Genomic DNA, 27,318 nt, shown 5'->3' on the forward strand with positions numbered 1-27,318 from the left:
CGTGAAGGTGATAGGTGCTTTGGGAAACTGTCCAGTGAGGGGTGGGGATGGGTTGTGATGAGTTCTGTTATGTATAGGAATCCCTCAGAAATCAATTAAATCGTCCTAAAAAGGGCACTCAGATGAACCAGAGAGGCAAACCAACAAAGTAAAGTTACAGAGCAAGAGGCTGGTGTGTGGGGAAAGCTAAAGAAAAGGAAGGATGATCATATATGGAAGACATTAACCTCTCCTTCCTCTGCCGCTGCTTCAGTAACATGTACTAGATAAATAGGGCTGATCTCTTCAGCATCAGTGGTTTTTTTAATGGTATTGGGGAGACAAACATACTCTGAGAAGAGGAATGAATGGTAGCAGCCCTTCCATATCCTCCACCTGTTTTCCATACCCCTTGCACTGTTCAGAAGCTTATTTAGTATGCTGGAATAGTGCCATCCTAGAACAGCAAAAGGGCTCATGCCACACTGCTCTGGCAAAAGGAGAAGGTGCTACTTTGTACTGTCACTGAGGCTGTGTCACACAAGATGCTCTGCTTGAAACCTTGGCCAGCCACTCCCAGTCAATGTAGACAATACTGAGCTAGACGTGCCAATAGTCTGACTCAGTAAAAGGCAACCTCTTGTGTGCCTATGTTTCAGTGTCTATTGACATCATCTGAACAAATTAATCAGGGCTAACCTAAGAGTCCATTGATTTTAATGGATCAGGGCCAGTATCTTTAAGCCACTGGTTTTGCTTGGTTTCTATTTGGGCTGGTTGAAAAAAAAGTTAAGTACTGCTCTTGATGTCAACAGGAGGTTTAGGATTAAACCATATGGTATGTTGGACCTCTGTGTTTAGAGTTCACATCATATATTCCAACTAGAGGGTCAATTCAGATTAGGCTCACCAGCTGAAGCTGATTGAAGGCACTCAGTGCCACTGAGGCCCCAAGAGCGCCAAGCAGCCATTCCCCTACACCAAGGACCTAATCCAGATGAGTAGGGGAATTTGTGGATGATTTTACAGAAATGAGATTACTTTGGGAGCTCTAAAGTCAGAACAATGTTACATGTCCATTGAATGCATGCTCTAATGCTAATGGGAATTAATGGTATTTAAGGTTTGGATTTGGAATTATGCCATTTGATCAGTTTTGTCTCATTAATTGCCAAATGGTGATCTGACACTGACCATGCCATGGCAAAAGCTTCATTTGGAAATGCCATATAGACTCCGCTGAAGATAGTTAATTTTAATACCATCATTTCATTCATCTTAATATGCATTATCATGCACAATTCATTTTATCTTGGTTTATGCTATTTCTGATTAATGATGATCAACTTAAATGACAACACACTTTTTCAGTTCTGCTCAAATTACAACTGTTGCTGGATTGGGATGACATTGCCAGGATATTACTGTAGGGCTTCCATCACTATGAGCAAACTATTTCCACATGCCATACATTTCTAAAAGTGATGTCTCTTGTTGGTACTGATGAGATTCATTAGTAAGCTCATAGGGATCAATGGTGTACTCCCTTAACATCTAGTCTGACTCATATCAATAAGACTTTCACAGCTGTTCTTTATTGGTTGTACCCTGTTGTATCAACAAAAGAGCACTTTTTTGCTTTGAAAAAGTTGCACAGAAATTTGGCAACAATTTACATTCATTTATAACAACCTTTGCATGGTTTCCAACTTTTCCTCCCCCGTGCCCCCCACACACACACCCCCGCCGCATGCACCCAGCCAACACCTGTGTTGACTTCAAGCTTGGCAGCTGCAGTAAAGTCTTAAATTGGATTTTTTTTCTCAGGTTATTATAACTAATTAAGGCTAATGAACTGTTTGCAGAATCTGCTAATTTGGTGTAGTCCAATTTTGCTGCTCCTATTAAAGTCAATGGGATTTCTCCCACTGGGCCATTGGGAGTATGCAATTTCAATACGATAGTATCTCTTACTGCTGAGTACAGGGAAAATCTGCAAAGTCTAATATATGGTCAGTGGTTCTCTGTTCTGTTAGCACGTTACTTTTCATGCCAAGTGCCATTTTTCTTTAGTTCTCCTTTAATTGTGTGGATATGGCAGACTCTTGACAAGATCCATGTCCTTCGACTGTAAAATATCCTTGCACAGCCATATGGGATTGAAAGCATGCCTGTCTTAACATTGTGGAAGCTATGAATTAAGTCCTTTTCACTGCCTGCTGCTTTGTTTAAAATGTGCTTCCAACTTCAGAGCAACAGACAGATAGGGGAAGAATTGCAGCTCAGTGAAATGTGGAAGACCATCTAAGAAACATTTCATTGCCTCATAATCATTTCCAGTAGGGGATAAATGAGCTTTTCTGTATTGCTCTGCATCACAGCTAACAATGCTGAAGTTGCAATCTTGGAAATCTCAAGGGTGTGGGGTGGAACCATAGTATATGAATTCGTGCAAATGTCACAAATGGAATATCTACGCCATGTAGTCCTGAGATCCAATGATGTGTGCATGTAAATAATGTGTGCATGTAGGTTAAAGTACTGGGGGGAAGGGGGCTAGAGCTAAAATTTTTGTGTTATTTCAGAAGTGTTTTCATTGCCAAAAAACAACTCACTTTTAAAACCAAATACTAGCGCGTCTGTTTAGAAGTGGAAACTACTACAATGAAAACAATTACAGTAATGGAACTGTCGCAGAATATGCGGATCCCTCTGCTCCACTTGCACAATCACTTTTTTGAGTCCTGGTATGGTACTTATTTTTCATTTTTGTGTTGGTGGTAGATTTGGGGGGGGGACCCCGAACATAATTTGGCCCAAATGCCATAGTTATTTGTTTGTGAATCTTAGCCTAGGACAAACAACCCTCTCCTGGCACCAACGAGCAGGAAAAAGCATGCCTTGCTGTGGTGCATTTCCAATGTCCAGAAGGGGTGTGAAACAGCTTCATGAATTGTGTACATTTCCTACCCATAAATTACATTCCCCATAACAGGAATGCTCCTTGAAGACCTGAAGACATTACAAAAGTCACTACCCATTCCCCCACCCCAGAAAGTGTTATTCTTACTGTCTTTCCTTTTCAACAACTGTATTTAATGGAATTACAGTCATGTCCGACTCCCGAAGAGTCAGATACGACTAAACGACTAAACAACAACAACATTTCATGGAATTGCATTTCATGGAATATTAGTTTCTTTTTTTAAAAAAATAATTTTTATTAACCGGCCAATCAAATCAAATTAAATCACATCACATAAATTCCGAATTACAAAGCTGAATTATAATTTTTTTGTTGGGGGGACCCATATTTCAAGATCCGAAGGGGGATTCTGATCATCTTCTTGCTACTGCGTTAATGTCCAAATCAGTCCGAAACAATCCAAACAGAGTTCATCATTCTATCCAGTCTTTTCTTGCTGTTTCCACATCACATCTTGTTCATATATTTTTTTTTTCTTTATGATCTTTTCTGATAGTCTCCTTATGTCGATAAACACCAATAATAATCCTGTGTGAATTTTTCCGTTCTTCCAATCCTCAAATCGAGATGGTTTCTATATATCATTGCCTCCATAGATAACAGCGCTCTTTCCATCATTAATCTCGCAAAACTGTCGCTCTTAAGTCCCTCTGAGGAGTTTTACCCACAATATAAAAACAGCTCTATTTCTCTATTTCTCCTCCCAGACTCAAGACCTCCAACAGAACTTCCCAATATGGCGACAGCATTTTAAACTGTGTCATTCCAAAGCTCTTATACATTCCACGCTCTTCTTAAAACATGCTTTGGTTCGAAAGTTTATCTCCACACAGCCTTAAATCCACAGCTTAAGTCCTTAATATGACATTTCTGACTTGTAAGGGGAGGGGATTCTTGTTTAATCACATAAGGAAAGAAAGGAAAGTTTTTTCCCCTCCCCCATCAGTCATTTGCCATACCGAGTCTTGGCGTATCTTCTCATGATTTATTCTTGTTCCTCCGACTCATCTTGTTTTATCAGAGATCTCTTCTGTTAGCAGTCTTTACTCCCCCTCCTTCCTTGAAATATGTGCATTCCTTCATCCAAATTGTTTCTTTTGAAGTTCTTGCAGCTAGTGGCGCAGATCAGGGACGGCGTCCAGGAGCACCGAAATCCCACAGGAGGGCTTTGTGCCTAGTGCCCCCATCCCCACAAATTCGGGGGTGGTATAGGGCACAGCAGGCAAGGGCAGTCCCCCCCCACCATCCTGGGGGGGGGGTAGGGAGGCTAATTACTCCCATCATAGCCTCCAAATTACCTTGTGTGGGTCAGAGAGATGTTATTGTCGGCCATCTTCTGATGCGCCCCCTAGTGGCCCCCCCCTCATGGAATATTAGTTTCAGCAGCCTGCCACTCTATTATGATATAAGTAAGAATCATGATAGTCCCCTGCCAACAGGAATTAGGTAGGATTAGGGCTGTATTAAGCAGACATTTTATCCCTTTAGGAGGGCATATAAAGGGCCGTGGTGATTATCAGCCAGTTGAAGGTGCAAGTGGAAAGATTTTCCAAGGAGGCATTGCTTCCTGGCCCTTCAGTCTTGCAAGTGGCCAAGGCAAAAGAATGAAATGAGGAAATTCAACCTTCTCCCAATTTAGACTCAGACTTTGGGAACATGCCCTGCTACCAAATCTTTTACTCACTGAACACCCATCCTTCAACTTTGCTTTTCATATGTGCCTTTCATATTTGATACTCTGATACAAATCTCTGAGTGGTGCAAGATTCCAAAGGTTCTAGGCACTTACCTAGTATTTGTGTTTCCTTTTAGATTAAAGCCCGGAGGAGATTTTGGCATCTTTGTGATATATGGTTTTTTTAACATCTATATATACAAACCGAGCCTACGATGGAGGGGTTCACAGCAAGAAGGTCTTGTATTCTTGGATTCAAACAGAAATCAAACATTGCTCTGAGTCTTTCTCGGAGCTTTACTTCTAGGTCACATCACCCCCACACCCAACTCCAACCTCTGGCTTTGTCTGTTGAGTGAGCAGCCATTTGCCATCTCCCACCAGAGTCCCTTAATCCCCCATCACCTCACCAGAAAGCTATGAGTACAGGGTACAATGAGTACCCTGTTCAGTGCCTCCCTCCCGTCACAACACTTTTCCTGCAACTCTCTTTTGTGCTTCCAGCCCCTCCAGTCTTGTTGTAGCTACTTTCAGTAACTACAGAGAAAATGGCACATGCTATTCTAAAAATTGAAACTATCTACAATATAAAAGAAGGGAATATACATTGCTGTGCCCCCCCCCCGAATTATAATTATGTTTCAGTTAGAGCTTTAGTTGGTGGTAAATATATTATTAAATCTACAGGCAAGGGTTTATATTTTTTTACTGCTACTGTAAGTAATAAACAGCTGTGATATACTGCAGCTGTTGAAGGATGTGAAACACTGTCAAAGATTAAACCTAGAATTGCACACTTAGTAGGATCAAAACGGATTAGAAGCATTTGAAATATGGAATTATGGCATAATTAGGCAAATGGGAACACATCTTTCTTGTGCAAACATAATCCATGTTACAATGTTCAGAATATACAAGCGAAGCACAAACTGTTTGGTAAACTTGATAACTATAGTAGAACAGTAGGGTTTCCAGTACCTTGAAGGTTATGTTTATATGTCACCCCCAGAATTTGCACCCTTTAAAAGTCCCAAGCCAATTATTTTGTTAATTGCCCACATGTGGCTCAGATCTATTTTCCACCTCCACAATTCAAATGTGATGTATTGCATTAGGCTTATGTGGATCAATGCCACCGTCCTGCTCATCCCTTCTTTTCTTGAAGTAAATATCATATTACACACCTTGTTTAAACTTCAGAGCTTCTGGGACTGGGTGAGGCCTGGGGCCACTCATGCTAGAGGGCATAACAGCAGGTGTGTAAGCAACTCCCATAGCTGCAGCTGTCATTGCCATGCTTTGCCACAACCCTACCTTGCCTTTGTTGGATCAACAGAATATGTTTGCATGGGTGTGACTGTACAGCACAGGAGAACAGAAGTAGATTGGGATCTACTTGGCATTTTCAAGTTTCAAATGGGGACTATACAGCTTGGGACAAGGATCACCTCTTATATGCCCAATCAACAGCTTCAATGTGTACATGAGAGCATCCTGCAGATACCATCTCTGTAGGAGGTCTATTCCTCACAATATAGGAATTGGGCCCTTGGTATTCTGGCACCTACCTTTTTTGCCTCCTCTGTTGTCTTTTGACTTTCCTCTTCAGAAGAAATTGTTCCCAGTCTGCACTGGTAATGGAAGTATGTTTAAATGCCATTTGCATATTTGCCACCCTGATCTTCCTTGGGAAGAAGGGTGACATATAAATTTAACTATAAACAATGTTTTCAACAATGGATCCAGGTGCACAGCCTGGGAGTCATTTTGGACTCACAGTTGTCCATGGAGGCACAGTTCAATTCTGTGTCCAGGGTAGCTGTCTACCAGCTCCATCTGGTATGCCAGATGAAACCCTACCTGCCAGCAGACTGTCTTGCCAGAGTGGTACATGCTCTGGTTATCTCCCACTTGGACTACTGCAATGTGCTCTACATGGGGCTACCTTTGAAGGTGACCCAGAAACTACAATTAATCCAGAATGCATCTGCTAGACGTGTGACTGGGAGCGGCCGCCAGGACCATATAACACTGGTCTTAAAGGATTTACATTAACTCCTGGTACATCTCCAAGCACAATTCAAAGTGTTGGTGCTGACCTCTAAAGCCCTAAAAGACCTCGACCCAGTATACCTGAAGGCCTTCTTGCAGTTCCCTCACTGTGAGAAGTGAGGTTACAGGGAAACAGGCAGAGGGCCTTCTCGATAGTGGTGCCTGCCCATGGAGAACCCTCCCATCAGATGTCAAGGAAATAAACTACTATCTAACTTTTAGAAGACATCTGAAGGCAGCCCTGTTTAGGGAAGTTTTTTTAAAATATTTGATGTTTTATCATGTTTTTAATATTCTGTTGGGAGCTGCCCAGTCAGATGGGTGGCATACAAATAATAAAATTATTATGAATTATTATTACCCTCCTCCCAGCTTCATTGCTGAAATAAAGGCTTGGGGAATGTATTTTGTGGGTAGAAAGACTCACTCACTTGTGATACTGAAAACAAAACCCTGGTAGACGTGTGACTGGAAGACACCCAGAATTGAGACACCCTATTCCTCAGTTCTAAATATATGTTCAGTCACTGCTTGGTGCCTTGCTCCAGTTCATGGAGTTAATACGTCTGTCCCAAAATAGATCCCACAAGCCCTAATTCTGCTTATCATTACTATAGAGCAATGCATCCCAATTTGGGTTGCCAGCTGTCTTTGGACTACAACTCCCATCATCCCCAGCTAGCAGGACCAGTGGTCAGGGATGATGGGAACTGTAGTCCAAAAACAGCTGGAGACCCAAGGTTGGGGAAACTCTGCTATAGAGAAACCACACCCACTGCTTTTTTCAGCCCTCAGTTCCTGCACTTCTCAGGTGGGAGCAATTTTGCCATTACAAGGGAATGAGTGAGTTCTGGCACCTCTTTTTCTAGAACAGCAGCACCGACCACACGAATGCAAGTCTCTCATGCAGGTGCTGAGCTCAACCGCTTAGGTCCCCAAAGTATTTTGCGTCCTCAACACAGAGCTTTTGCAAACTTTTGGCAACTGGACCTCAACAACACACACCTGCATTTACAAACCCCCAAGCCTTGAGAGTCTGACCCTTGGACAAGACGCAGAGATGGTTAAAGCAGCTCTGCTGTTGCACACGGTACTTTTGCGTTGATGAGGCAGCGAGCAGAGAAAGTGCCAACATCTTCGCCAGCGGACTCCTCTGCAAAGGCGCTAGCTAGGCCCCGGGGTGCAGCCCAGCCGGGAGGAGCCGGCTCCTTTCCTCCTCCGCCCGCCGCCGCCATTCCACCGATCGGTCAGCAAGCGGCGCCAGATTTCGAGGATTCACGCCGAGCCGGCGAGGAGGCACGCGCGCACGCAGAGCCCGAGACTTACACAAGCGCACACAAAGCGGCTGGGCGAAGCTGGAGCGGGGCTCCGACGCCGAGCCAGCGAGGAACGGCGGCGCAAAGCCAGGCGGCACGGGTGGCAGCGCGCGGAGGACGGTGAAGCCCTCAGGCCGAAGGTGAGTGCGCGCGCCTGGAATAGCTCGGCAGGGAAACTTGCAGGCTGCTTCTCGCGCCGCCCTCGAAAGGTGCTGGCGGCAGCCGCGTCTCCCTCCGAGCGTCCTTGGCTTCCCTCAGCCCGAGGGGCGGCTGCTTTCCTTTGGGGAGGAGGCGCAGGGAGGGGCTCCCAAGGTAGGTCAAGCCCGTGAGGAGAATCCCTACTTCTGCCACTCAAACTTTCCCGGGCACCCGCCGCCCTCCCCTCCCGGTAGGACTGCTGCTGCTGCTGCCTTGGCAGTTTTGGTTCCATCTCGAGGTTCCTCTGACGGAGCGCCCTGTGCGGTGGAGCTGCTCAGGAGACCATCAGCTGCGTCTCCCATCAAATGCGTGGCTCACCCGCCTCCCTTGCCCCTCCTAGAGCTATTAAGCCGCTGTGTTTTGAACGCTTGCCTTTTTCTTTTTCTTGTGGACTGATTGACTGAGACAGGTATTTGTCCCTGTTCTCCTCCCCCCCCCACCTCCTCCTCACCACCTCTCTTCTCTTCCTGCTTTCTCCCTCTCCCAACCACCCCGCACCCCGTTTTGCAGATGCATAGGATATTGGCCATAGTTGTTTGGTGTTTTCTGCAAGTGGAAGGCAGGCATCCAGAAATCATCCCCGGGAGCAGCAACAATGGCAATTTCTTGGACAATGACAAATGGCTGAGCACTGTTTCCCAATACGACAGAGATAAATATTGGAATAAGTTCAGAGATGTAAGTACTCCTGCTTTCCCCCCTCTAAGCTGGTCCTTAGAGATCCCCCCCCCCCTTGCTAGGGACTGTCTGATGGTTCAGGTGTGTTGTTTTGGTGGGGTCAGAGGGATGGGTATATCTTTTAGTATATATCAATGGTTGCTGTAGATTTGGAAGAAGATCCTCATCCTTTAAGTTCAGCTGTGTTTCAGTCTTCTTACTATTAGTATTCTGTATATGTTTGGTTAAGGACTCATTTTCTTGGTCTTCAGTTTCTCCTTAGGGCATAACTTTCAGAGAACTTTCTGTGTGCCTGTGTTAAGAGATTAGTTGCTGTTAAATGCAACCTTCTAGGGGGAGGGGGGAGGATGCAAAACTATTTACCCACTCAAGCCACAAGGTGGTAAACACCTGAAGCTTTCTTCATGCACATGTGGCAAGAGACCAAAGCAGAAAATTCTATTATCTCAGTTCGGCTCTCAGGGGTATTTGTTATGGTGTCTGTATTTCTCTGCCTTGGCATACTAAACATTCAGGAATGATTTCAGCTAACATTCTTACTCCAGTTTATGGATTGTGCTGAAACTTCATGCATTTGTATGGGCAGGGAAAATGTATTTCATAAGCAAAACTTTAGGGAAAATGAACACTTCGAGAAATAATTCCATTGTGGTTAACCTCCCCAGGATCAGTAATGGGGGGGGGGAATGTAATGGCTTTGTTACTAAGGCTAGGTATTTGAGAAGCTTCATGTAACCCATTTAGAAATGTCTAAATGAATATTGTGGTAAGCCATTAACAGATACCATTCCCTTGCAGTTGGTATAAGCAAGGGCATTCTGCCAAGTGGATTGTAGGGAGATGGCTGGGAAGAATTGGTCACCTGGTGTTCTAAAAACAATGAGGCAGATTCACAGCAACATTTATCTGCTTTTGTCAGGCCTTATGGGAAAAATAAGACCAGATTCTTAAAAAGATGGCATTTACTTGACTATGACTATTACAATCTGTTATTTACTGCAAGCAGTTCTCCAATTGAGTAAAGCCTCAGTTCAGTCCCATTGATGCTATTTTCATTTTTATTCAACTTCCTTATATATATTAAACAAAATTCTAAGTATGCATTGAACCATCAGTGATAAATGTATCTAAGGTGGAGGAGGTGTTATGATTCAGTTAATGTTTCTGACTGAAGAAGGATTGATCTTTATGGCCAAAGTCAACAGGAATTTTGCTATTGAATCTAGTGGGTTTGACTTGCAGCCTTTAAAAAAAAAATTATTTAATAAGTTAAAGCATGCAGTGAAAGAGTGGCCTTCTCCAGCCTCTGAGCGGACTCTCCAGGAGATGGCAAAAGATTCTCCACATCTGCTCATTTCAAACCACCACTATGCTTGGCCTGTGGTTGCTAACTGGCAAGGGGGGTGGGAGTGTGGTCTTTATCTGCCCCCTTAAGAAAGAAATGCAGGAAAGAGAAAATTATACTTTCCACGGTATGAAACTAAATAGATTTAGCAGTATGTAGGAATCAGCAAGAGATAGCAGTATAGCTAATGGACTAAGTCCAAAAGTTGGCATCCCTTTGCTAAGCACACATCAAGTATACTAGTAAGGAATACAGGTATATTTTGCAGCAAATATGGGGAAGGAGATAAGTAAGGTGTGTAACACATGGATGCTACATTTACCTGTTTACATATTTATTGACCATCTATTAACAGCACTCTTGGAGTGGCTTGCAGGTGGTTCAAAACAACCTAACATTTAAAGAAGTTATAACACAAACATCAGTACGGAAACCAGCACAAAGTATTTGAAAAATATTCCTTCCACATACTTGATAAATCAGCCTTGCAAATAAGTCCACAGCAGTTCCTAGTCTATTAACCTACCTGCTCAATAATGCCATATAAGTAATTATTTTATGGCACAACCATAGCCTTCCAGTGTGAGGGGTCAGGTGGGGGTTATTCCAATTAATGGCTTATCCACTTGTCCTGCTCCTCCTCCCACCCTCCAGGGGAAACTGCTCTTTAGTGCTCAGTTGGAGTAAATGGCAATTTGGTTTTTCTCTGGATTGAGACTTGTTTGGTTTTAGCACTAAAGAGCTGATTTTTCTCTGGGAAAGGAGCAGGGCAAGGGGAAAACCACTCAGATCTATGCCTAGAAAGTGTGGTTCAAACAGAAAACTGCTTGGACCAGTCCTTTCTAGGCATGGGACAAGCAGAAGTACGACGGAATGAGTAGAAGTGTGAATGAGCCCTTCGCTAACAAAATTATTACCTACTTGATCATCTTGTCACAATTTTTATTTGCCATAGCATAGGTGAATAGGCAGGTGGGCTAGTCTTGATGAAAGTTTCTAGTTACTACATTTTATGTATTCCCACTGTGATTTTTGAAGACCAAAAGCACATTTAAGAGTTGGTGTGGTTTAGGGGATGCGAGTGAGTTGGGAAGTTGACCTGATTGGGTTCAACTCATTGTTTAGATTGGATTTGGATGTTTGAATTTTTCTTTTAAGTAAAATTACAAACTGATTTTTGAAGTTTCCTCTGTTTCCAAAGTGGTTTGTTGTAAGCTGGCCAAGAAACACAAACACAAAATGTATTTTGCTTTGCATCTCATTTTTTAAAATATATCTTTCATTATTCTTCTCCACACCTCGTAGAGGAATATACAGTAGTTTTGGCTGTTTGATTGGTCCAGTATGCTGTGCTTGAAGAGAGCTATTTATTTAATATGACCCATTTTCCTCAGAGATGAAAGGAGGTAGCAAAGGCATACTCTACTGTGACATTTGGGCCATTGAAATGAGCATTACCCAGAGCAGCTCTAACTCATGTCATTGGGCCTAGCACACCAGAAAACTGGTAGATTGTTTCTTAGAATGTCAGGAGAAGATTGCTCACCAGTCATCATCCTTCTTCTTGAAGAGAAGTGCACATTATTCAAATTCTGCATGGCATATATCTTTAAAAGGAGATTTGAGTGCCTCAACTCTGGCAGTAGTAATGCTGTCAAAAGATTATTTATCAAAAGACAGGAAAACATTAGGGTTTAGTATGTAGGTGAATGGCCCTGTGTGTACTAAATCTTAAAACCATATAAGTAATTAACATACATGCTTCTTTCATGACTTGGATATTTGGTGTTTTGAGCTACCATTTGGGGAATGCACTTCGTCAGAATAAAAAACTTAAGTTGCCAAACTAGATGTGCTGGGAGGTGTTTTTGCTTCAGTGAATGCCCTTCCATGATCCTATGAGCCAGCACATTTGCTTACCTCTGCCCTCAAGGCAACAAAATGTACTTTGGTGCAGTAGAAGAGAAAGGAAGAGCAAGCCATCTCAGATCCCTGTGGAACGTTGCTTGCCCCTCAGGAACGGTTAACTAAATTTCATAAGGGATGTTTACACATTGCATTCAGCGAGTGTACAATCTCAGTATGCAGATTGTTGAGCTGTAGATTTGTTCATGCAGTTATTTGCATGTAATGCTTAACAAGTGCACAGTCTGTGTATCTGGGTAAATAATACCTGTACAAACCAGCAGGCTGCCCACTCTTTTACTTAAATGCTTGTGCATGTGTAGAAAAGGTTTGTACCTAGGTTCAAGGTAACATGTGAACAAACCCATGGCTTACCATTATCTGCTTAAAGTCATAGCCATCTCTTTTTACTATCCTTTTAGTCTAGGCCTGTGAATTTTAATTATCCCACCACAATTGCAGTACTGTAAATAAAACCACAGTTTGTAAAAAAAAGCACCAGGGTTCCAGTATGAGTTGTAATATAGGATGCATTATGCCTGAGCAGGGAACTGCAACAAAAGTAGGGACCAGGGGTTATGAATGCTGGTCACTCTCCAAGCATCCCTGTTCCCAACCTTGAGGAGGAAGGTCTGAAGGGTGTTTCTATCATCAGTGCTTTTACACACACACACACACACACACACACACACACACACTTCCCTCTCAGAAATAAAGGGAGGACTCTCTCACCAGATAGCAGGATGTGCATTGCTTTTCTTCTCTTGTGTCTTAAAAGCATTTTGTCATTAGACTGGGGAGTCTACTTCAGTTGCCTGGGCTCCACCATACCTCTGTCTTGCCTCAGCATTCTAGGATGAAAACATTGATATCCAGCAAGGATGATGTTAATAAAAACATACATATCCTGCAAGGGGATATTGGCTAAGAGGGCAGTTTAGCACAGCAGTACACCTCACCCCCAACCCCCCATCGCCAGCCAGAATCCAGAGCTTTCCACTTCCCCATACTGGCACTTTGTGTTAACTTCCCCTGTTTGGATCAGTGGACTTTTCTCCTAGGATATGGAGAAGGAATGGTGTTTGTTACCACTTTTTTTTAGTTTAGAGTGTATGTGATCCACTTCCATTGAGTTCCAGACCCTCCAAGTGTCCCTATTTTCCCAGGAAAGTCCCAGATTTACAGAAGCCATCCCAGTTTCTTATTTGATCCTGGAATGTCCTGCTTTTCCTTAGGACATCCCTATTTCCATCAGAGAAATGTTGGAGGGTATGGAGTTCTGGTGGATCAGAATAAAAAAAATACCCTTCCGTGCCAAAATTTAGCGGAGTAGAACCCATTCATACTTTCAAGAGAGAGCATCATGTTTTATTTTGAAGGCCACTTCCTTGAATATAATAACTCAATGGTCAGCAATCCAAATCAGATACATTTGGCTTCAAAATAGGAGAGCAACTCATGGCAGGAAATCTAAATTAATAGTACAGCAATGCTTTAGCAGGAGTGATAATAGGCTTCTCCATTTGCTTTGTGCTCATAAATCAGTATTTGATAAATCAATTTGGAATAATGAATTTTAATCCAGGGAACACATATTCTGCCACTTGTATATACAAGAGCTAAGAAAATATTTAGACAGAGAATATTTCTAGCTTCCAAATATAAAAACAATTGGGGAGTCTTAGAGCATGCATTAAGAAAGGTGTCATGGTCAGTGCAAAACTGAAAAGCTTGAGTGATAACAGCAGAAACCTTGCAAATGTGTCAGTTTAGCCACATGTATTCAGATATTTGAAGATAAAATAATCTAGGTTTGTATTTGCTTTATAATGCTTATATAGAATAAAGAATATGTTTGGCACAAGTTTTTAACCCAGTAATCATTAGCAGTGAAGATGTAAATGACCTACTGAGATCATTAGGAATTTTTTTTATTTTTAAAGCAGTTGGATTGCAGCTACAGAGGTCCAAGCAGTCAAATGATTATGTATTATGCCTGCATACAGATATTTTTCATATCTATATTTCCTGCTGCTAGGCTATTGACATGGCAAAAAAAAGTGTTTCTTCATATTGCAATGTTTGAAAGTAGAAAATACATTGGGTGCAATGGCTTTCAGGGAGCTTTCTTTTATACAATGAGAAACGTTGAACTGAATTATGAACAATTACAGTTATAGAACTGGAAAGGGTTATCTCTGTATTTGCCAGTATGTTTTTAAGATAGTTTTCATCAGCTTGGGCTTCATTTAAAAAAAATATGCCCATGTTTCAAATTTGTCTGTCATCTTAGAAAAAAAGTTATAGTTTGCTTTCTGGATGTTGGTTATAGGTACCAAAAATAGCCAAGCTGCAGGGAACTATAATGATGTTGAGATCGTTCTATCTTCATGTTGAGGATGGAGAAAGAAAAAGAAATATTTCAGCTTTTGGTGAATTGTTGGGTAAAATAAAATGAAGAAACTTGACAACCTTTATATGGAAGATGGATGCCTTCAAGGATGAAAAGGGGCAAATGGGCAAATTAGATCTTAGCCAGGTGTGCTTGAGATGTGAATTGTTTTTAGATTGATGAAATCCTAAACCCTTGTTAAATAAGCAGCCTCTGGGCAAAATTCTCTTTTTCAGCAACACTGGCAAAACCTAAACAGAAATAAAACAGTATTGCCAAAAGCACTTCTGTGTATCTCCTCATTAAAAAGTTGGTAAGAGACAAAACAGGTTTGGAAAACAGACCCACATTCTAGTATACAACAGTGTAGCTGTGGGTTTGTATAGCTATAAAAGAGTCAGCTTTTGAAAGTACACTACTCTATTGGGACTTGATGCTGCTCTCCTGCCATGTATTTGTGAAGAGACCATTTGATGTAGCAGCTGCAATATTAGGTTCAAGTATGAGAAACTTAAATTCATATCCCTGGAGAGCAATGAAGTTCCAGTGATGGTTATAATAAGTCACTTTCTTATTCTAAGGTCCTTTCTGGTCTTTTAAAGAGGCCCTGATACTGTCTAGTTTTGTGGGAAAGAAGCTTCCAAACAAAAAACAAACACCCCACCCTTCAGGCCCATCTACACTGGCTGCCCTTCTTCTGGGTAGATGTTCTGCCTCACTTGCATTTACATAAAGAATAAATCAGACTGGTAACCTCTTGCTGAACATATAATCCTGTGTCATCCTGGTTTCTCTTTTCCTCTGCTCCCTTTGCTGACCTTTGTTCTTAATTTAGATTGTAAGTTCCTTGGGGCTGGAACCTACCATCTTCATTTGTTACTCTGTAATGTTCCATGAAAAAAACAGGTGGCAAAATATTATAGAACCAAGATGGAATATGAGGCTGGGGCTTAGTGTAGCTTGGGGACATCCCCAAGCTGTGCTGGTTCCCACTTTGCATGATCCATTGACCCCTAGCTGAGAGGAGAAGTGATGGCATTATTACTTCCTAACTTTGCTGAATGCATTGAAACATATAAAACAGGTATAGCAAAACAAAGGAATGCCTGCAGGCTGAGCTGGTTTCTGCCTTGCATGTAACGGGGCTTGCTTTTTCTGTAGATTATCGGAGGTGGGGTAAATTTAGAGATCAGTTCAGAACCCAAAACTAACATCCGGAGGGATTCAGGGAACCAGAGTAGAAATTTCAGTAAATGGGATGCGGAAAGGGAAAGCAGTACATCATAAAAATTAAAAACGAAACACTGCAAGCATTTATGAGATGTTAGCATCCATCTGTCTTGAGAGACAATGGGGTGTGCCTTGGGGGTGAACTCCAACAGCTATGTTAGCAGCACCAAAGTGATCTCCCTGTTGTGCAAGCCTGGGCAGTGTGTGTGGAGGTCCTGGGTTGATGTCCAAAGGAAAGCAGAGCAATAAGTTTGGCACCAACTTGGCTGCAGGAGAAGGAGACATACAAGGTGCCACCCAACTGTTTTAGGGACTCTACTCCAGATTTGTGTAGGGTTTACTCCTTAGCCTTTTCTTCTCCTGAAGATATCCAGGAAGGCAGCAAAGGTTTAGGATCAGAATTTTCCTTCTCTTAGAAGGGCTACCTTCCCAGGCTGACAAGCTTCATCTGCCCCTCCCTTCCCTCTACAGTCCATGCAGAAATTGACTGTTGGACCCACTGTTGATCTAAGCTGCTCAATCTTCCAGAGCCTGTTTTCACATTCATGGGAAGTCCATAACTCGCTGAGGGTTTGAGATCCATCGGCTACCCTCACCTGGTTTAGCCAACTTGTTTAAGCCCTTTCCTGGGGTGTAGGTGTGTTGAATGGTGATAGCTTCTAGAAGACACAAGTGAGAGCTGAGTGCAGGGTGAGTACCAAAGGTGGACAAACTACCCCAGAAGGAGCACAATGTGTCCCCTACCACAGGTACTACCCCTCCCCTAACCATCCCATAAACCCCATAGTTTATGAACATGCCTGATCTCATCTCAACTTGCAAGCTAAGCAGGGTGCTTGGATGGGAAAAAACCTGAGAATACTGGGTGCTGTATGCTTTTATCTCATGAAATGTGTGCGTTATATAATCTTGTTAATTAATTTGATCTAGTTTTAAATGACCTAATAACAAAGTTACTGTTTGTCCAGGATGATATAAAGCAGAATTTGGTATGCTACCTATACTTTTCAAGATACTGTATAGTTAGCATACCAAACACTGCATATCTAATTTGTTTTTTATATATACCCCTTCTCTCAATTATTTCCCAGACATTATACTCACCATGTTGTTAACCAGTGTATCTAAACCTTGATTTCAGTTTTACCAAATTACTTGCCCCTTAAATTCCTGAATATTGTCACTTCTTTGTTATTGCTGGAAGAACTTTGTTCTGCCAGTCTGACATTTTAAAAACTGAATGTTCATTTGAGCAGGGTTGCTATTCCATAGTGGGATTCAAGGGCAAGTGGCGTTTTAAGAGGCAGCTTATAGTTAAAATAATTCCTAAAGTTGTGCAGCAGAGGCTTTGTCAGGGAGGCATCTTGGGTTAGTAGACCAGTCTTTTATCTGTCACCTAAGCTGTTTGGTTTGTAATCCATTGTAGCAGAAAATCAGTCTCATTAAATGGGCGCAAGTGACTTAAATTAATTTTGTGGAATCCTATTCATATCTACTCAGAAGTAAGTACTACTGAGTTCAGTTGAACCTACTACTCTTAGGTAAGTGTATAGTATTGTAGCCTTAGTTTACTTAATGATCTACAGTAAGCACCATAAATTCACCCCGCTCCTTCAACTTATTGAGCCCTTCCTCTGTGTTTTCTCAGAATGCACACATTTTAACATGGGTATGAAAACTTTTTCTTCTGTATTTCTCCCAGGCTAGGACTCTGGAGAGTAAGACAGCAGATGATAGATGTATAAAAATGTCCATGGTAGTGTAAACACTGAAGTCAGTTCAACTGTCTCCTTGTTCTGTGTGCTTGCTATATGCTTGTAAGAAGAGGACAGCAAAAAACTTTTGAGAGGCATTTGCAGTAATATTGTCTTGTATCCAGCTGAACTATTATATGCCCAGAACAACTTTTGCAAGGGCGGTGGAACTTTCCCTCCATCTCTTGCCCCTTCATTCCCCCAAAAATTCTCTCTGCGGTTTTACCCAACCTATGGAGCAGCGTCCAGGGGGAGCAGAGGGAGGGGGCGTTCCTTTGTGCTTGCAGAAGTCATTCTGTGCACAAAATGATTTAGTTTGGATAAAAGCCAACATTATCACAGCACTATTGGGCAATATGTATTTATATACAATCTTACATTTTTGGCCTGCTGTCTGAAATTGTCCTGTAAATAATTTGAGATTGCAATGAAAACCACAGATCTCTATTTTGTTAGTTTGGGGATATGTTCTTACAGAAGATTCCAAAGCAAACTCTTAGTAGCACCTTTTTTGCTAACAGAAGCACATGAATAATCCCCACACAATCAAGATTTTATAACTTGGGTATCCCAAGTGATAGCCAGCTTTCCCAAACCTATTATACTCAGAACATCCTGACCTGTATAAGAATTCTATTACTTTTCTAGTGCTCTCATATGTACCAGGATGCAATATACTGTCTCTTAGATTTCATTGAAGCTTTGCAAAGCTTATTCATTGTGCTATGCAAACACTTTGGTGTAGCTATAAGTAATAATCATAAAACATAGAAAAGAGATTGCCTTGTAAAGATAAGAAAATGAAAGATAATAACAAAATGAAATTGAGAATAACATTTTCAGTGAAGGTGTGCATTCCGTCTTCCAAATGTAATTGTATTAGACTTGGGAAACCTTGTTTCATGCATGCTTATCCAACTTTCTTCTCTTCCTCAACATAAGAAAAAATAGTTACGGTGAAAGCTGGGACCTCCTGTTATAACACCTAGGGGGGAACCTCTGATGAAGCTCATGACCCAGGGTGTGTTTGTAAATCCACCTAGGCTTTTTGGAGCTTGGGTTTTAATTCTCATGTAGATAAAGTTCCCATACTGTGGTTTAACTATGCTCAGTGGAAACAAAACAATGCCAAACCAAAACTAATGAATCTGGACTGCTTTCACCAACCGTAGATAAGATTCAGCTCAATTTAAAGTTTGGATGACATGCTAAATTGTGGTTAATCTAAATGGAAAGAGAAGCTATTGAATTCATTGCCACATGGCAGTTGTTGTCTATCACATCACGTTGATGTTTAAGCTTCATTCTGGATAGATGAAATCAGATATAATTACATTTTTGTAATTTTATCACTATATTATATGTTCATACTTTTTGGAGAGGGTTAAAGATGCATTTCATTATTGTGCACATGTTAGTAGTACTTTACATAAGTTTTTTTGCTATTTCCAAATTCTAAGTTCAAATGTGGATTTGCAAATCCTTCTTTCTCTTATCAATATGACCCAGGCCTCCGTAGCTTCTGAGTGCTATCCAACGAACATGTCCCATCAGTGCAAGAATGTCCCTTTCTGCAATGGAACTCCCCTTTCACTCCTTGCAAGCCCCACACCCTTGCCAAAGCTGTTCTGGAGGGTGAGGGGTAGCAAGCAAAACAAAAGATTGCAAAACTTGAACATGAGTTCTTTTGCATGCAAACCATGTTCTCAGTGGCTGAGCTATATTCACCCCCTACAATGAACTAGTGTCCCAGTTGAAACTGAACTGACAGCTTCTCATTTCTAAGGCATACTTTCTTGATTAGGGACATTCCCATGGAATTCTGTATTAAACCTGAATATTTGCTCAATATTTTAACAGCAAGGGTTCTTTATATTATCTGATCCTTTGTAAGCTTAATATCACAGATGTATCAACCTGATGCCTTGCTCATCCTCATTGTTCTGTCCTCATCTGCTGCTTTTTATATAATTGGCCACAGAGGACCTTGTTTTAGCTTTCTGCTCTCCATTATGCTTATCATGCTATTATTGAATGACTTTCAAGGTAAAGTCTTGTACAGGTTTTTCCCCCTTCAAAGATAACTGTTGGTTTCATCATTTAGTTGTTAAAGAGCATATAGAATTCAGCTTTATATAGTTGGTACATAGAAGTACAGTAGTTTTAAAAGCTGCTTAACTTGTCATCCACCAAGGTGAGCATGACTAGCTAGTTAGTTGTCCCTCAGGTTTCTTAAGCCTGACTCATTTAAACTTAGAAGTCAGGCATTTAGAATTGCTGTTCCCATGCTGTGGGACACTGTTCCAGTAGACATTCAGCAGGCATCCTCACAGCTCACTTTCAGGTGTTTTTTGATGACCCTCCTTTATGTCAACAGGCCTAATTATTTGTTTAAATTTTCTTAAATCAAGCTTAATGACTTAATGATATTTTGTATTGTTTTCATATTTTATGTTCCATTGTATTTGTGATTGCTGTGCATTGCCTTGACATTTTATGAATGGCAAGTTTTAACTATTTCTTGTTTTTGATGCCTGCATGAGACCATGGAAACAGGTCAAACACCCAACAGGTCATGATATATAGCTAGTGGGATGCATTTGGCTTCTTTCCATACTTCAAATTGAAGAATAGGGTACTAGGAATTGCATCCAAGAGAAGGAAAACGTCTGCATAGCATATTCTAAGGCCCAGCTGCTACAAGCTGAATTTTGCATATATAATTAATGCTGATATGCATTAATTCTTTCGGTAATCTGGAGGTGATAATTATAAAGCGCTTTGATCATAAAATGTACCTTTTAAATAATATGTATTGAATCATTAGTTTTAATTTCAGTGCATGCTTTTTCAGTACAGTATATTGGCCAATTAAAACTTGTCCTGGAAAACTAGAGCTTTTTCACTTTTTCACTTCTGTAATAAAGTACTGGATGATCACTGGAAAAGCAGTGTGTAGTATTATTAGCCCATGTGTCTTTGTAATTATATGTGTGGAAGTAGTTTCCTTTTTTTGTGTGGTGTACAACTTAATCATCAATGAGCAAATACCTGCAAAATAACTAATTTTCTTCAAATATTTTGACAGTTCACATCGCTTTCATTGTACATTGGTTCATTACCCAAATATCAGGGTGTATGTTTATAGCTATTTCAAAATCTTCAACACTTAAACCAGGTATTTCACTTCACACAGCATGAGGATCACCTGATCTAATCCTTAATAGTTTTCCTCCAGTTCTTATGTATTCCATACTGAAGTTCAGTGAAGTGGGCACACTGTATTTATTAGTTTTAAACTGCAGTTTAAGATTGCAAACCACAAATAGCTCATTCTGGAATGATCCCAAGGAGTTAATTTGGAATACACCAGAGAAGAAATATATTGTGCCTTCCAAGTGACATTTAGTTCGGTCTCCCTTGTGTTTCTGAAAAATGTGAAACCTTACAGGGACTACTCTTCTTATTTCTATCTGTCCCAAAACTGAAACATCAGCAGGAGATGTACAAAACCATGCTAATCAAACCAGCCCACTTGCAGAGGTAGACTAACTAGTTTCTGCCTAACTCTCCTAACATCTCTGTCTACTGCACAAACTGTTACGTTGGCATTCAGTAAGTCCAGTTGCTTTCATCTGCAGTTTTATTTCTCTACAGATTGAAGAGGATGCTTCACTGCTACCATTTTAGATCCACAGTTGTATATAACTCAGTGCTGAGCTTTCACAATGATGATTATTCCAAATTTTGTAGAAACCACTAAATTTGAAGGAGAGCTGTGTGTGTCATAAATTAGTTTTCTACATTTAATTTTATAGCCATGTGTAGGAATCCTGTGCAGTTACTTGGACACATTACTACATATACAAAACTTAAGAATGTACTATTAACAATAACTCATAATTTCCCTTTTTTTCAATGATGGGTAGCATAAACATGTTTTAAATAACTAGAAATTATCTAAATTAGAAGTTTTTGAAAACCAAACATTTCTATTAACTGTTGCTACTTCACCACCCTCTTACAAATTACTGTGTTTGTACATTGGTCCCTTTACGATATGGTTTCTTTTAAAGAACTTGAATTTTTCAATAATGCACCCTTTTTCCTGCCTGGTTTTGATGCCACAAGGAGCTGTCCAGTGCTGAATAATTCTACAAGCACCTCATTGAGTTACTGAGGAAAGCCAGATTGTACAGGGTGAGTCTTTTTAAAAGAGGCCCCGTGGAACATGTGTACTCTGTATCCACGGGGCCTCTTTTAAAGGATTCACCCTGTATTACCTGAAGAGTGCTTTAATGTAGGAAAGGTAACCCAGTCACTGATTCCTAGGTATAATTAGCATTGTCCTTGGTATCCCCCACCCCACAACCATGTAGGAGCGCCTTAAGCAATATTTTGCTGAATGCATGTCAAACATCACATATTTATCATGTCTTCTCTCCCTAGGAGAGCTGCACAGCAGCAAACAACTTTAATATTAGTCCCCTCTCATTCTGTCTTGCCTGCCTAGGCTTCACTTTAAATGGAGAACTGCAAGTCCATTTGTAGAAGGAGCACATGTTAAATTACTTAACATTTTTGCTGAGGTAATGGCAAAAGTTTGTTACATTTGTAATCAGAAATGGAACAGATGGCAAAGTCCTAGTTTTACCCACTAAACATTCCAATAATACATACTTAGTTTATCTTGCTTAGGTTTATACAAAGACAAAACAGTGCTTTAAAACAGATACAAAGTACTAAAAGAAATACTTTTGGCTAATTGACTGAGCAAGCCAGATCAATGTGCATAAAATATACTGCCTTGTATAAACCACCGTACTGGCAGGATGATGAGAATTCACACTGTGAGGGTGGGAGAGGAGAAGCAGTAAGGATATAGATGCGAGGGCCAGGATCTAAGAAGCATTGGGAGGGACAGAGGTATTCAAAGCAGAATAACTCATCCTTTTTCTGCTTGTCAGCTTCCAGCTTATGCTAAGTTTTTTTTCACAATTGCGACAACTAGAAAATTGAGCAACCCAAATTTTATTTAGCTGACTTTTACTGTACAGTGGTGCCTCACAAGACGAAATTAATCTGTTCCGTGAGGCTCTTCGTATAGCGGTTTTTTCGTCTTGCGAAGCAAGCCCATTGACAGCTTAGCGGATTAGCACTATTAGCGGTTTAACGACTTTTAGCGGATCAGCTGATAAGCGGCTTATCAGGCTTAGGAAAAGGAGGGGGGAGGGAAAAAACCCCGCAGGAACTCGCAAGACATTTTCGTCTTGCGAAGCAAGCCCATAGGGAAATTTGTTTTGCGAAGCGCCTCCAAAACGGAAAACCCTTTCGTCTAGCGGGTTTTCCGTCTTGCGAGGCGTTCGTCTTGCGGGGCACCACTGTATTTGCTTATTGGAAATTGATACTTTTTTGTCAATTTTGAAATTCTTAACAGTTTCAGAGAAATTGGGATTGTATATCTGATGTTTAAAACACGATAATAGTGCCATTATTTGACCAACCTCTAGCCAAAAGTTGTTACTTTTTTGCAATGCAGAATAGCAAAAGTTTTCAGTTTGGTCTTGATTTATCAGTGATATATTATAATGTGTTTACTTCCTCCTTTTGGGAAAACAAAAACATTTATTCTCATCTTTCCTGTCTTCACATTAGCTCTTCAAAGCCAGGAAATGTGTGAAGGAGTTTTGTAAGCATTTCACAGTGATACTAGTTCTACATAGAAAGCCAGAGGGCAAAACAAAGTGGTTTCTTTTGGTCCATGTAATCTACTTAGAAAGCAGTTGTAGCCTTACGGGCACAATCACAAGGGTCTATGTGAGCTACTGTTCAGGAAGATAAGATTTTAGATGCAAAAGCTGCGTAGTGATTAGTTGTGAGACGGTCCTTTGTACAAATTTCAAATGGGGAAAAATGAGTTTTTCCTCCCTTCTGTGTGAGAAGGAGAACCACTCTAAAGTACTCTATTTCTCTAATCTAACAGATATATTATTTTTATATCCTGAAGAGACTCGATGGATTATTGCATCCTGTCCTATATTGCCAGGATCAGTTGGTTTTATTTTTCCAATTTCTTCTTGGTTCACAATCAGATGGCTTCAAAAAAAGCCAAAGATAGACGACATTTTGGATGCTTATCTTGTAAGATAGCTTATATTTATCTTCAGGCTACAATGAATAGAGCATTCTGATAAACATAGCAGTCATGTTTTATACTGTGCTTTCATTCCTTGGACTTTTAAAGGAGAGGGAGAGAGAAATGATTCTGACAAACAGGGATGGCATCTTCAGGTATATACAATTAGAACTTCTAAGTGTATAGTATATATTTCACTTCCAAAGAAGTAATATTTTGTGATGCAGGCCTCTGTTCTGCATGTTGAACTGTAAATTTTGATGCTACATTGCAGACAACATCTTCTGTGTGCCACTAGTAATGTCCTGTATGTCTTCACAACCAGAATCACAAGAAATGCAGAAGCAGAAATATAAGAGTTACAGTGTTGGGCAAGAACAAAGTTATTCTATCTCCTAGGACAAATTGTTGGAAATAGTGGTCAGGGATGGTCAGAGTTGTAGCCAGCAACATCTGGAGAGCATCAGTTGCCCTATCCTCCTTATGAGGAATCAAAGTTAAAAAGAAATACCACATACTTTAGATAGCAGCTGAGAAGTTCAGCTCAGCTTTAAGAGTTTTGTGAAGTCTTTTAAAGTAACAAACAGTCCATGACAAATTGCTCTAGTTTTGCATGGTGTTCATTTTTGTCTTTTATAAACATATTGGTTTATTTTATTGAGCTTGCAGAACTGGTGAATAAGTGAACTGATTCTTGTTAATTTGCTTTTTGTGTATGCATTAAAAATAAGTTTGAAATAATAAGAAATAGCTGCTTAGTTGTTTTATCACACTGGCTAGGCTCTCTATGAACACTAGAACTAAGCCTGTGAGCTAGTGACTTTTTTCATACCCACTCAATATAGGAATGGGCATATTTCTGCAGTATGGTAAGAGTAGCCCTAGATTGTATCCTACTAAATTAGTCGTGTTCATTAATTTCATTGTGTCTACTCTGAGTAGGATTTCTGAATTGCAAGGACTGTGTCTTGGAGTCTTCAATTGTTCTCTCTAGCCTGGGATCCTATGCACAGTAACAGCTAAGAGCAATTTCCAAGTAGGCATGCAAGACTTGTGTTATAGCTACCCTCTTCTCAAATTTTTATTACTTGCTATTTTCTCATGAAGCATGAACTTGTACATGTTGAAATAGGGGTCCAAAGCTGGGGAACTAATACTGGCACAAGTACTATATGAATATATTGCATATATCATATAGTCCTAAGTGAAGCCAATCCCTGCCAAAAGCAGGGTTGGCAGTCAGAGTGGAATTTAAATTTGATGTCAAATGCAAACCCTGCTTTAAACAGGAATCTTAGCAGCCCTACTTTGGTTTCAAGTCATGGCTGCAGTTGAAGAAAGGAAGAATCAGCAGTGCTCTTAGTGTTTGAAATTTGCCACCTGACATCTCATGACATCAGGTGATTAGGTGGCCCTGCCCACCTATCAAAAGCGGCCTGTGGCGTGTGGGTCAGATCTCCCATCTGACCTGTACACTGGCACCAAGGATTGATTCAGATATTCTTGAAATCACTTCTCCACATTTCCTTTTCTTACTACACAGATAGGCAACTGTGAAGCACAACATCATCTCTTTCTTTCGGGTTATGTTAGCTAGAAGCGCATTTGGAGCAAAAAAATTGAAAAGCCTTTTCACATCTGAGTGTCCAGCACAGAGTTCCTCTTGGCTATATACAGTCAGTTACAGACCTAGGAATTCCCAGTATCATGACCCTTTTATCGATCACCATACTTCATGTTATTAGTTTAGTCTGTTTGTGAACAAAGAACACTTTGCTAAAGGCTAGAAGGCAGGGTTTGTTTGAGAGTTGCTGAGAATACCAGGTTTTTTAAAAGCTGGCTTCCCCTCTCAGTTCTTTTTCTTTCTGTGCTTTTACTTTGCTCTCTTCCTTCTTCAGACATTGACAAGGCCATCTGAGCTCATGTATTGCTGTGGGCTAGACTTTAAACTGCTTCATGAGTCAAGTACTTTCAAGTTAATAGTCGTTAACTTAAACGCCTTCTGCACTATTTGGGAAGACAGCATAATCGTTTCAACACACTTTTGGTCCTGTGGTAACCCTCAGTTGTACAATTGCATTCTAAATGTTTTCATTTGCTACTTTGCAACTCATCCAAGCTCTGAGCAACCTTAAACTTAGGGCACACATTTTCAAGCAATTTGTTGTCAAGTTCATATTTTAAGAGGACAACCACTGCACTGAAATATTTTCAACTGTCTGCTGTTCTGGAAGTTTCTTATACATTTAAATGGTCATTTCCCTTAAATACAAAAATCAAGGTGGGTACTACAAATGGATGTAAATCATGTTGCAGTGTGAAGAGGAAAGAATAGTGCATTCCATATTCAGTCTCTATATTTCTTTTCGTACAGAAACAATCTCTACATGTATGTAACAGTGTACAACATGCTGATGGAGGGAAAGGGCAAGTCTGAAGTGAACTTGAGAATTAGATTAAAGTTTGCTTCAGATCCATGATCTAGAAAATGGCTGCATGATTTCTGTTCTCATCCTGAAGCAAAGTTCTTAACCCAAGGTACTATTTCTGGGTTAGCGGAGTCTGTAACCTGAAGCATATGTAACCCGAGGTACCACTGTAGTTTAATAATGGATGTGTTAATAATGTATAAAAGCTTGTAAATCACATATAGCTCCTCTGGGAGGGCATTCCAGAGCCAAGACCCACCATTGAAAAGGATGTATAGAGGACTTAAGGATTTTATTCTTAAAACTAATTTTCTAATATTTAAGCTACTGTTATTGGCCATAAAGATCAAGAGAGACATCTTCAAAAGTGCACCATCCATCAGACTCAGATTAAATTCAGGGAGCTAGAGGTCCAACAAATTAAATTGTAATTTATAAGCATCTGTATCTGCCCTTTAGTTTCACCCAGATCTCCCAGCACACCTGTCCTTCTAAGAGCAAAAGTGCATGTTGTGATCACTGGTTGATTTTCGTTTCACACCCACTCAATACCCTAAAGCAGGTCTTGCCATTGCATACATTTTTTTCAGGCAAGTTCCTATAAATGTTCAACAAAGGCCTCCAGTTCATGTTAGCAAAAAGCTGTGTCCCCTGGAATTCATATTACATTGTCTGGGGAACTTGCAGTGTGTTGTAAAGGACTCTGATGAGGATGAAGTTCAGGCTGCTTACTCAAAGGGAGAACCATCAGTATCATACTTGGGGACCTCCTGGCCACAATGCCACCTTCCTCTGATTCAGACGATGAAGACTCTGCAACACCTGTCTCCCCCACCCTTGCAGAAGTAAAGTACTGCAGATTAAAGCCCCTGAACCTCTCAACTCCTCTAGCAGGTAGAGCCTACCACACTCCAGGTCTGGTCAGCCTACACAAAGCTTCAGAATCTCTGTATCAAGCTTCATCTGCCATTTCCAGGCACTACTTGCTATAATGGAACTATCACTCACCTGTCACCAATGCAGTAAGAAGGACATGATTCATTGTGTATCCATTGAACTTTCTTTGATGCTTCCTTTCTGTGGGCATTCTACTAGGTGGTAATGATATGTGTATATTTCAGAATAAAGTTGATAATGAGAGAGAACACAAAAGGAAGCATTTGTTGTTCTAAAAGCATCAATCAAGAAAATATTAGGTGCAGCTTTTTAAAAGCTCTAGGTAGCCTTGAAATAATTTGGAAGT

At 40.7% G+C, this 27,318-nt stretch overlaps 1 protein-coding gene across 3 annotated transcripts in view; it reads left to right on the top strand.

Moving 5' to 3' along the window:
* Positions 1 to 7,955: 7,955 nt before the first annotated feature.
* Positions 7,956 to 27,318, top strand: part of SPOCK1 (SPARC (osteonectin), cwcv and kazal like domains proteoglycan 1) — a 398,473-nt gene continuing 379,110 nt past the window's right edge. Inside the window, exons 1-2 of one of the 3 annotated variants that reach the window (XM_081850393.1) lie at positions 7,956 to 8,148; positions 8,717 to 8,884. In XM_081850393.1, the coding sequence (XP_081706519.1) occupies positions 8,717 to 8,884 (168 nt within the window). In that variant the 5' untranslated portion in view covers positions 7,956 to 8,148. Of the gene's footprint in view, positions 8,149 to 8,174; positions 8,321 to 8,716; positions 8,885 to 27,318 lie in introns of those variants that run through there. The other 2 variants (XM_081850392.1, XM_081850391.1) reach the window with 2 other exon arrangements.

The sequence above is a fragment of the Podarcis erhardii genome, assembly GCF_964252035.2.
Source record: "Podarcis erhardii genome assembly, chromosome: 2".
In the NCBI taxonomy this organism is placed as follows: Eukaryota; Metazoa; Chordata; class Lepidosauria; order Squamata; family Lacertidae; genus Podarcis; species Podarcis erhardii.